General features: G+C 40.0%; 1 protein-coding gene across 1 annotated transcript; it reads right to left on the bottom strand.

The window, feature by feature from the left end:
- Positions 1-1,287: 1,287 nt before the first annotated feature.
- Positions 1,288-12,332, bottom strand: LOC138793979 (gastrula zinc finger protein XlCGF66.1-like). The gene is made up of 4 exons (XM_069972744.1): positions 12,282-12,332; positions 5,373-5,476; positions 5,097-5,261; positions 1,288-1,587 (listed from the first exon to the last, which is right to left on the bottom strand). Exons 1-4 carry the CDS (start codon positions 12,328-12,330, stop codon positions 1,288-1,290), a joined length of 618 nt encoding a protein of 205 aa, XP_069828845.1. The 5' UTR covers positions 12,331-12,332.
- Positions 12,333-14,001: the final 1,669 nt, after the last annotated feature.

Below are 14,001 nucleotides of genomic sequence, written 5' to 3'. Positions count from 1 at the left end.
GGTAGCCTAGTTGTCCCCCCCCCCATCAGTCATGTCCCTGGTAGCCTAGTTATTCCCCCCCCATCAGTCATGTCTCTGGTAGCCCAGTTGTCCCCCCCATCAGTCATGTCCCTGGTAGCCTAGTTGTCCCCCCCATCAGGCATGTCCCTGGTAGCCTAGTTGTCCCCCCCCCATCAGTCATGTCCCTGGTAGCCTAGTTATTCCCCCCCCATCAGTCATGTCCCTGGTAGCCTAGTTGTCCCCCCCCCATCAGGCATGTCCCTGGTAGCCTAGTTATTCCCCCCCCCCCCATCAGGCATGTCCCTGGTAGCCTAGTTAACCCCCATCAGGCATGTCCCTGGTAGCCTAGCTAACCCCCATCAGGCATGTCCCTGGTAGCCTAGTTGTCCCCCCCCCCCCATCAGTTATGTCCCTGGTAGCCTAGTTATTCCCCCCCCCCATCAGTCATGTCTCTGGTAGCCTAGTTATTCCCCCCCCCCATCAGTTATGTCCCTGGTAGCCTAGTTGTCCCCCCCCCCCCCATCAGGCATGTCCCTGGTAGCCTAGTTATTCCCCCCCCCATCAGGCATGTCCCTGGTAGCCTAGTTATTCCCCCCCCCCATCAGTCATGTCTCTGGTAGCCTAGTTATTCCCCCCCCCCATCAGTCATGTCTCTGGTAGCCTAGTTGTCCCCCCCCCCCATCAGTCATGTCCCTGGTAGCCTAGTTGTCCCCCCCCATCAGTCATGTCCCTGATAGCCTAGTTGTCCCCCCCCCCCCATCAGTCATGTCCCTGGTAGCCTAGTTGTCCCCCCCCCATCAGTCATGTCCCTGGTAGCCTAGTTGTCCCCCCCCCATCAGTCATATCCCTGGTGGCCTAGTTGTCCCCCCCCCATCAGTTATGTCCCTGGTCGCCTAGTTGTCCCCCCCATCAGTCATGTCCCTGGTAGCCTAGTTGTCCCCCCCATCAGTCATGTCCCTGGGATCCTAGTTAACCCCCAAATAAAAAAATAAACATCCCACTCACCTTACCTCCGCTCCCACGCAGTCCAGGTCCTCTTCTCTCCCAGGTCCTCTGTGCCGGTCTTCTCCTGCAGGCGGCGCGCGATGAAATGACGTCATCGCGCGCGGCCCGCAAGAGACTAAAGACACGCGCCGCTCTGCTGGGGAAGAAGCCGGCACAGACAGCATCCTCCGGTGTCCGCCAGCTGTCACAGACACCGGAGGATGCGGTGTATGCCGGCTTCTTCCCCAGCAGAGCGGCGAGCATCACAGGGGAGCTGCGGGCCGCGGGCCGCATCGGGAGGTCTCAGGGGCCGGATGCGGCCCGCGGGCCGGAGGTTCCCCACCCCTGATCTATAGGGATAAGAGGGAGGGGATGTGACGCATGGCTCACCTCTCCGGTGATCAGGTGGATTATCTCTAGGGTGAGCTCTAATATCCTGGCCGCCATCATGTCTCCCGCCTTCTCCAGCCTTGGGGGGTCATTGATGAGAAGGGGCGGCTGATCCTCCATCATGGCCTCCTTGTACAGATCCTTGTGTCCTTCTACATACTCCCACTCCTCCATGGAGAAATAGACGGTGACGTCCTGACACCTTAGAGGAACCTGAGAAACACAAAGATACAAACTCATGTGAGAAGAGACGGGGGCTGAAGACTTCCCGGATGGATTATACCCGGGTATAGTTGTGGTTACATAGACGTTAGTTCCGTCCCGGTGTCCCCGTCGCCTCTGGGACCATCCACCTTCTAGAACTGTTGGTCACCACCTATCAGTCCCAATCCCTCCAGAAACTTGAATATTCAGCTCAGCAAACATTCATGTATCTTCATAGAGAGAGTAAGGGCCCGATTCCACAGGATGATTATAGTTCAAAAAATCGTTAGATCGTTGGTAATTGAACGATCATCGTTTTGTGTAACGGCAGACAATGATTAAATGGCTAATGAGAAATCGTTATTCGCTTGATAGAATTTGGACCTATTTTAATTGCTGATAGTTTGCAAATCGTTCGGTGTAATAAGACGTTGTTCAGCGAAACAAACGCAGTAGCGACGACAGGATGTCCGCAAGAACGATCATAAGTAACGATCATTATTCTGTGTAATTGGGTGAACGATTTCAGGTCACTCGCTGTGGTGTGCTGTGGTGAGCTCCCCCTGGTATCCAAAAGCCTCCATACTGTACAGTGTTTTTGCTGTGCTGTACAAGTGTGCTGTGGTGAGCTGCCCTTGGCGGCTGGACACGACTATACCCTACACTGTCCCTGCTGTGCTGTATGAGTGTGCTGTGGTGAGCTCCCCCTGGTGGCCATAAGTTGCCATACTGTACACTCTGTCCCTGAAAATAAGACCCAGCAGATCTTTAGACGCAAAAATTATGTAAGACATTGTCCTATTTTGGGGGGAAACATGGTATGTACCCAGTATAAAACACCTAGAACCTTGACTTTTGGTCAGATGATACGATATTTCTACCAATTGTTGGTGCCTTTCTGAGTTCCTGTGCACAAAATGCCAACGGTGCGGTCACTGATCGGGAAGGTGCCACATACTCTGCCGTCTGGGTTGTCATCTGCCAGTGTGTGAAGATGAGCGCAACTTGAGCATGCCCATCCAAACCTGAGTGTGCCGATCCAAACCTGAGTGTGCCCATCCAAACCTGAGTGTGCCCATCCAAACCTGAGTGTGCCCATCCAAACCAGAGCGTGCCCATCCAAACCTGAGTGTGCCCATCCAAACCAGAGCGCGCCCATCCAAACCTGAGTGTGCCCATCCAAACCGGAGCGTGCCCATCCAAACCTGAGTGTGCCCATCCAAACCAGAGCGCGCCCATCCAAACAGAAGCGCGCCCATCCAAACCGGAGCGTGCCCATCCAAACCGGAGCGTGCCCATCCAAACCTGAGCGTGCCCATCCAAACTGGAGCGCGCCCATCCAAACCGGAGCGCGCGGCATTTTATTACCAATGGCTGAAGAAGTGGAAAGTCCTGGGAAACACACATAGAGTCTATGGCCTATGGCTGCATTCATGTCTTCCCAGCAGCTTTAGGACTACACGTAACTTCTTCAGCCACTGGTAATACAATGCTGCACGATTGGCTTGGGATGGACACGCTCGGCTTGGGATGGGCACGCTCGGCTTCGGATGGCCACGCTCGGCTTGGGATGGACGCGCTCGGCTTGGGATGGACGCGCTCGGCTTGGGATGGCCGCGCTCGGCTTGGGATGGACGCGCTCGGCTTGGGATGGACGCGCTCGGCTTGGGATGGGCGCGCTCGGCTTGGGATGGACGCGCTCGGCTTGGGATGGGCACGCTCGGCTTGGGATGGGCACGCTCGGCTTGGGATGGGCACGCTCGGCTTGGGATGGGCACGCTCGGCTTGGGATGGGCACGCTCGGCTTGGAATGGGCACGCTCGGCTTGGGATGGACACGCTCGGCTTGGGATGGACACGCTCGGCTTGGGATGGGCACGCTCGGCTTGGGATGGGCACGCTCGGCTTGGGATGGACACGCTCGGCTTGGGATGGACACCCTCGGCTTGGGATGGACACGCTCGGCTTGGGATGGACACGCTCGGCTTGGGATGGACACGCTCGAGCTGCGCTCATCTCTACTTCCAAGACATAGATCACAATGTCTCCAGGGTGCGGACTCCTCATCCATAGAGCAATGGTCGGGCAGAGAGGACGGATCAGACCTTGGAGCAGGATCTTTGTGTTCTGACTGATAAGATGGCGGCTCCCAGCTGTCACCTCCTTAGAATAATTCCCAGAATCCCGCCTGGATCAGTGTCACACGGCATCTCTAAGGGAGGGCTCGCGCCAATGCTCTCCGCTCAAAAATTTGACGTGTCTGAATGGTTAAAAGATGAAGTGCTGCGGGCTAGAAGGTCTCCTCACTCCCCTTCCTCTCCCAGCACCGTCACCATATAGGCCATTTATTTGTACTGATGATTGTGTAGGTGCCGCAGCTCAGATCAGGGAAGTCTGTTCACCGCGGTACTAGAGCACAATGCAAAAAAAGAGCAAAAAAACACATAATAAAAACTTCCACTGGTCCTCACTGACGCTGCTGGGGTGTTGGTGCCCGGATCATCACTGACCGATACTCTCTAGCAGGACTACATACACTTCTCACCGAGCCTACCACATCCTGACACTAGGATTTCTCTCTGCAATACAGAATACATGATGCTGCCTGTAGTAAGCTGCATGCTGACAGTCTCCACTTTAGCTCCTTTCTCAAACAAGGCTGCAGTCAGCAGCTGCCTCCTCCTCCTCCTCCTGACATCCCCAGCAGTGCTCACCTCTCCAGTCATCAGCTGCCTCCTCCTCCTGCTCACCTCTCCAGTCAGCAGCTGCCTCCTCCTCCTGCTCACCTCTCCAGTCAGCAGCTGCCTCCTCCTCACCTCTCCAGTCAGCAGCTGCCTCCTCCTCCTCCTGACATCCCCAGCAGTGCTAACTTCTCCAGTCAGCAGCTGCCTCCTCCTCCTCCTGCTCACCTCTCCAGTCATCAGCTGCCCCCTCCTCCTCCTGACATCCCCAGCAGTGATCACTCTCCAGTCAGCAGCTGCCTCCTCCTCCTACTCACCTCTCCAGTCATCAGCTGTCTCCTCCTCCTCCTCCTGACATTCCCAGCAGTGCTCACCTCTCCAGTCATCAGCTGCCTCCTCCTCCTCCTCCTGACATCCCCAGCAGTGCTCACTCTCCAGTCAGCAGCTGCCTCCTCCTCCTGCTCACCTCTCCAGTCAGCAGCTGCCTCCTCCTCCTCCTGCTCACCTCTCCAGTCAGCAGCTGCCTCCTCCTCCTCCTCCTGACATCCCCAGCAGTGCTCACCTCTCCAGTCAGCAGCTGCCTCCTCCTCCTCCTGACATCCCCAGCAGTGCTCACCTCTCCAGTCAGCAGCTGCCTCCTCCCCCTCCTGCTCACCTCTCCAGTCAGCAGCTTCCTCCTCCTCCTCCTGCTCACCTCTCCAGTCAGCAGCTGTCTCCCCCTCCTGCTCACCTCTCCAGTCAGCAGCTGCCTCCCCCTCCTGCTCACCTCTCCAGTCAGCAGCTGTCTCCCCCTCCTGCTCACCTCTCCAGTCAGCAGCTGCCTCCTCCTCCTGCTCACCTCTCCAGTCAGCAGCTCAGCCATCTTGTTGATGAGTTCCAGGATCTCCTGATGACTGTTTCCCTTCTGTATCAGTGAGTGAGGTGGAGGCAGCAGTGATATAGGACCCTGGTCCCTGCTCCATCCTTCCTCCTCATCCCTCCTCTTCCTCACCACCATGTCATCCTGTGTATGGAGAGAGACAGTGATGTCACTTTATCCCGTCACCTCTCCAGCCATGTCCGTGCTTTATTAAGAGACAGGAGCCATGAGGCGGGAGCTCCCAGAATCCCTCACCTCTCCGCTCAGCAGGGAGATGATCTCTAGGGCCACGTGTAATATTCTCTCCGCCATCTCATCTCTCTCCTTCTCCTTCCTTAGGGGGTTAGTCAGGAAAATCCCTATATATAGAGGGAAAGAGAGCGACACATATAACACCTGGAGAATGTCCAGTCCCTCTAACAGAGAGCTCACACTGGAGAGTGTATAGATGTGATACTATGCTCTGTATCAGTGTAACCAGCAGGCAGAGAATGGGTTACACACCTTACACAGCACACACTACACAAACTGTGAGGCAACAGTGACACCTGCAGACCTTTGTGGGTACTGCTTAAGTAGTGCTGAAAGTTTCAAGTATATTCTAGATCTTGCTGGAAAGTAGGTGGGATATGCTAATCTTCCTATAAAAGGTTTGCAGAGTCAGAGTATAGCGGAGACAAGGGGAGTAATTGACAACTGGAGAGAAGTGCACAAAAGAGGGGATCAGAGTTGGATTACAAGCTCAGCAGCAAGGAGGAGACAGCTGGAGGTGAGACTAATGCTGGGTTTACACGGAGCGATTATCGGGCGAATTTTCACGATAACGATCGAATTCGAACGATAATCGTACGTGTAAACGCGACGAAATGGAAGGACCTGAGAGTTTGGGTAGCAGAGTTATCTTAGGCCTCTGTACCATCTCTTTCTGAATTTGGGGGTAGGATGTACAAGGACCTCTGGATACTTCTAGGAACTGAAAGTTGTAGCTTAGGACTCGGCCTAGATATTAAAGCTAAAACTCCCCAGCTGACAAGGAGGAAAAACATAAAGTACCATCAGGGAAAAGGATCACAGGATCAGTGTATATAATACACACACTATAGATATACACTATATATAATACACACACTATAGATATACACTATATATATAATACACACACTATAGATATACACTATATATAATACACACACTATAGTTATACACTATATATAATACACACACTATAGATATACACTATATATAATACACACACTATAGATATACACTATATATAATACACACTATAGATATACACTATATATAATACACACTATAGATATACACTATATATAATACACACTATAGATATACACTATATATAATACACACTATAGATATACACTATATATAATACACACACTATAGTTATACACTATATATAATACACACACTATAGATATACACTATATATAATACACACACTATAGATATACACTATATATAATACACACACTATAGATATACACTATATATAATATACACACTATAGATATACACTATATATAATACACACTATAGATATACACTATATATAATATACACTATAGATATACACTATATATAATACACACACTATAGATATACACTATATATAATACACACACTATAGATATACACTATATATAATACACACACTATAGATATACACTATATATAATACACACACTATAGATATACACTATATATAATATACACACTATAGATATACACTATATATAATATACACTATAGATATACACTATATATAATACACACACTATAGATATACACTATATAATACACACACTATAGATATACACTATATATAATACACACACTATAGATATACACTATATATAATACACACTATAGATATACACTATATATAATACACACACTATAGATATACACTATATATAATACACACACTATAGATATACACTATATATAATACACACTATAGATATACATTATATATAATACACACACTATAGATATACACTATATATAATACACACACTATAGATATACACTATATATAATACACACACTATAGATATACACTATATATAATACACACTATAGATATACACTATATATATAATACACACTATAGATATACACTATATATAATACACACACTATAGATATACACTATATATAATACACACACTACAGATATACACTATATATAATACACACACTATAGATATACACTATAATACACACTATAGATATACACTATATATAATACACACACTATAGATATACACTATATATAATACACACTATAGATATACACTATATATAATACACACACTATAGATATACACTATATATATAATACACACACTATAGATATACACTATATATAATACACACTATAGATATACATTATATATAATACACACACTATAGATATACACTATATATAATACACACACTATAGATATACACTATATATAATACACACACTATAGATATACACTATATATAATACACACTATAGATATACACTATATATATAATACACACTATAGATATACACTATATATAATACACACACTATAGATATACACTATATATAATACACACACTACAGATATACACTATATATAATACACACACTATAGATATACACTATAATACACACTATAGATATACACTATATATAATACACACACTATAGATATACACTATATATAATACACACTATAGATATACACTATATATAATACACACACTATAGATATACACTATATATATAATACACACACTATAGATATACACTATATATAATACACACACTATAGATATACACTATATATACCACACACACTATAGATATACACTATATATAATACACATTATAGATATACACTATATATAATACACACACTATAGATATACACTATATATAATACACACACTATAGATATACACTATATATAATACACACTATAGATATACACTATATATAATACCCACTATAGATATACACTATATAATACCCACTATAGATATACACTATATATAATACACACTATAGATATACACTATATATAATACACACACTATAGATATACACTATATATAATACACACACTATAGATATACACTATAGATATACACTATATATAATACACACACTATAGTTATACACTATATATAATACACACACTATAGATATACACTATATATAATACACACACTATAGATATACACTATATATAATACACACACTATAGATATACACTATATATAATATACACACTATAGATATACACTATATATAATATACACTATAGATATACACTATATATAATACACACTATAGATATACACTATATATAATACACACTATAGATATACACTATATATAATACACACTATAGATATACACTATATATAATACACACACTATAGATATACACTATATAATACACACACTATAGATATACACTATATATAATACACACACTATAGATATACACTATATATAATACACACTATAGATATACACTATATATAATACACACACTATAGATATACACTATATATAATACACACTATAGATATACACTATATATAATACACACACTATAGATATACACTATATATATAATACACACACTATAGATATACACTATATATAATACACACACTATAGATATACACTATATATACCACACACACTATAGATATACACTATATATAATACACACACTATAGATATACACTATATATATAATACACACACTATAGATATACACTATATATAATACACACACTATAGATATACACTATATATAATACACACACTATAAATATACACTATATATAATACACACACTATAGATATACACTATATATAATACACACACTATAGATATACACTATATATAATACACACTATAGATATACACTATATATAATACACACACTATAGATATACACTATATATAATACACACTATAGATATACACTATATATAATACACACACTATAGATATACACTATATATAATACACACTATAGATATACACTATATATAATACACACTATAGATATACACTATATATAATACACACACTATAGATATACACTATATATAATACACACTATAGATATACACTATATATAATACACACACTATAGATATACACTATATATAATACACACTATAGATATACACTATATATAATACACACACTATAGATATACACTATATATAATACACACTATAGATATACACTATATATAATACACACTATAGATATACACTATATATAATACCCACTATAGATATACACTATATAATACCCACTATAGATATACACTATATATAATACACACTATAGATATACACTATATATAATACACACACTATAGATATACACTATATATAATACACACTATAGATATACACTATATATAATACACACACTATAGATATACACTATATATAATACACACTATAGATATACACTATATATAATACACACACTATAGATATACACTATATATAATACACACTATAGATATACACTATATATAATACACACTATAGATATACACTATATATAATACCCACTATAGATATACACTATATAATACCCACTATAGATATACACTATATATAATACACACTATAGATATACACTATATATAATACACACACTATAGATATACACTATATATAATACACACACTATAGATATACGCTATATATAATACACACACTATAGATATACACTATATATAATACACACACTATAGATATACACTATATATAATACACACTATAGATATACACTATATATAATACACACTATAGATATACACTATATATAATACACACACTATAGATATACACTATATATAATAATACACACTATAGATATACACTATATATAATACACACTATAGATATACACTATATATAATACACACACTATAGATATACACTATATATAATACACACACTATAGATATACACTATATATAATACACACACTATAGATATACACTATATATAATACACACTATAGATATACACTATATATAATATACACACACTATAGATATACACTATATATAATACACACACTATAGATATACACTATATATAATACACACTATAGATATACACTATATATAATACACACACTATAGATATACACTATATATAATACACACACTATAGCTATACACTATATATAATACACACTATAGCTATACACTATATATAATATACACTATAGATATACACTATATATAATACACACTATAGATATACACTATATATAATACACACTATAGATATACACTATATATAATACACACACTATAGATATACACTATATAATACACACACTATAGATATACACTATATATAATACACACACTATAGATATACACTATATAATACACACTATAGATATACACTATATATAACACACTATAGATATACACTATATAACACACTATAGATATACACTATATATAATACACACACTATAGATATACACTATATAATACACACTATAGATATACACTATATATAACACACTATAGATATACACTATATATAACACACTATAGATATACACTATATATAATACACACACTATAGATATACACTATATATAATACACACTATAGATATACACTATATATAATACACACTATAGATATACACTATATATAATACACACACTATAGATATACACTATATATAATACACACTATAGATATACACTATATATAATACACACTATAGATATACACCATATATAATACACACTATAGATATACACTATATATAATACACACACTATAGATATACACTATATATACCACACACACTATAGATATACACTATATATAATACACACACTATAGATATACACTATATATATAATACACACACTATAGATATACACTATATATAATACACAACACTATAGAGATATACACTATATATATAATACACACTATAGATATTACACTATATATAATACACACACTATAGATATACACTATATATAATACACACAATAGCTACACTATATATAATACAACTATAGATATACACTATATATAATACACACTATAGCTATAACACTATATATAATACACACTATAGATATACACTATATATAATACACACTATAGATATACACTATATATAATACACACTATAGATATACACTATATATAATACACACACTATAGATATACACTATATATAATACACACTATAGATATACACTATATATAATACACACTATAGATATACACCATATATAATACACACTATAGATATATACTATATATAATACACACTATAGATATACACTATATATAATACAATACACACTATAGATATACACTATACGTAATACACACACTATAGATATACACTATACATAATACACACACTATAGATATACACTATATATAATACACTATATATAATACACACACTATAGATATACACTATATATAATACACACTATAGATATACACTATATATAATACACACACTATAGATATACACTATATATAATACACACACTATAGATATACACTATATATAATACACACACTATAGATATACACTATATATAATACACACTATAGATATACACTATATATAATATACACACACTATAGATATACGCTATATATAATACACACACTATAGATATACACTATATATAATACACACTATAGATATACACTATATATAATACACACACTATAGATATACACTATATATAATACACACTATAGATATACACTATATATAATATACACACACTATAGATATACGCTATATATAATACACACACTATAGATATACACTATATATAATACACACTATAGATATACACTATATATAATACACACACTATAGATATACACTATATATAATACACACTATAGATATACACTATATATAATACACACACTATAGATATACACTATATATAATACACACACTATAGATATACACTATATATAATACACACACTATAGATATACACTATATATAATACACACACTATAGATATACACTATATATAATACACACACTATAGATATATAATATATATAACCAAATTTTCTACAACTAACCTGTTTGGAAACAGCAGACATAGTTGTTAAGGACATTTGGTGACGTCATGATCATGTGATCAGTCAAATTAAAAATCAGGCTCTACAGCAGAAGGCAGTAAAGGACCTTTGATGATGTCACAGTCATGTGATCAGTCATATGAGTGGGAGGAGTCAGCTACAACCTACATGAGAGGACACCACTCTAGGCTTCTGAATGTCTCCGCTGATTGTCAGTCTGTGGAGGGAAGAAAGGAACAAGGGCTCCATAGCTTTTTATTAGTACCTGGCTGCTCCTCCTAAGCGGCCACACCGGTGACATTACGGGGGCTTTATTATTATCTGAGGAGAGATAGAAAGTTCCCATCATGTGCGCCCCTTTACCTTCCTCCTGTAACATACACTGCTCAGACAATACAGGGACCCTTCAGATAACCCCTCCTAGATGTGACTGATATATATACCCTTCCTAGATGTGACTGAAATATATATATATTTACACACATATATATATATATATATATATATATATATATATATATACCGTGTTTCCCCGATAATTTCGGGGGCTGGGCTAAAGTAAGACATACCCCGAATGTAAGACATAGTACATAGGGCGGTATTTTTGTACTTTTATGTCCCTGCGCCCGTCCTGTCAGAGGCTCGCACGCGCGCGCACACACACACACGCGCGGCCCGGCACGAGCGCTGCACGTCATGTGCAGGGACGCCGGTATTGGTGCGGGAGCTGAAGGAGCAGCAGGGCCCAGGTGACTGCCCGCACCGCCCCCGTCTGGTCCAAGCGACCTTCCCCCCACCCCCCGTGCGCGCACCTGTCCGCCCTCTCTGAGGCCCCGTCCTGCCGCACCGTCCATGCGCCCACCACCCGTCCGGTCCGGCGTCCCTGCTCACTGAGGGGAGTACAGGACAGCCGCCCTCACGTGCTGCTGCTCCTCCAGCTCTGACATGGCCGCCTCCCTGCACACACAGGACAACGTGTGACAGCTGACCTGTCATCTCATCCCCTCAGTAACAGTACAGGATAGGAGGAATAATGGGCTGCAGCAGGCGGGATAACTTATAGCTGTGTGTGTTATCCTGCCAGCTGCAGCACATCCATTCCTCCTATGTTACAGTCCTGCACTGTTACTGAGGGGACTACAGTCATACACCCCTGTCCGCCCCCCTATACAGTCATACACCCCTGTTTCCCCCCCCTATACAGTCATACACCCCTGTCCGCCCCCCTATACAGTCATACACCCCTGTCTCCCCCCCCTATACAGTCATACACCCCTGTCCAATATAAGACATACCCCAAAAGTAAGACATAGTGGGACTTTTGGGAGTAAAAAGAACGTAAGACACTGTCTTACTTTCGGGGAAACACGGTATATATATATATATATATATATATATATATATATACCCCGCCTAGATGTGATTGAGATATATATATATATATATATATATATATATACATACACTCACCGGCCACTTTATTAGGTACACCTGTCCAACTGCACGTTACCACTTAATTTCTAATCAGCCAATCACATGGCGGCAACTCAGTGCATTTAGGCATGTAGACATGGTCAAGACAATCTCCTACAGTTCAAACCGAGCATCAGTATGGGGAAGAAAGGTGATTTGGTGCCTTTGAACGTGGCATGGTTGTTGGTGCCAGAAGGGCTGGTCTGAGTATTTCAGAAACTGCTGATCTACTGGGATTTTCACGCAC

Source organism: Dendropsophus ebraccatus, chromosome 5 (assembly GCF_027789765.1).
Source record: "Dendropsophus ebraccatus isolate aDenEbr1 chromosome 5, aDenEbr1.pat, whole genome shotgun sequence".
Taxonomy (NCBI): Eukaryota; Metazoa; Chordata; class Amphibia; order Anura; family Hylidae; genus Dendropsophus; species Dendropsophus ebraccatus.
The sequence above is the reverse complement of the archived record's forward strand: the minus strand, read 5'-3'. Positions and strand labels throughout refer to the sequence as shown.

What these genes read in the sequence shown, in the direction of transcription:
- LOC138793979 (XM_069972744.1), bottom strand. Translation starts at nt 12,330, where the DNA reads ATGACGTCACCAAATGTCCTTAACAACTATGTCTGCTGTTTCCAAACA. An exon ending in TGTCTGCTGTTTCCAAACAG is followed by an intron (nt 5,477 to 12,281) that starts GTTAGTTGTAGA and finishes CTCTATATATAG; the next exon opens with GGATTTTCCTGACTAACCCC. An exon ending in CTGAGCTGCTGACTGGAGAG is followed by an intron (nt 1,588 to 5,096) that starts GTGAGCAGGAGG and finishes TGTGTTTCTCAG; the next exon opens with GTTCCTCTAAGGTGTCAGGA.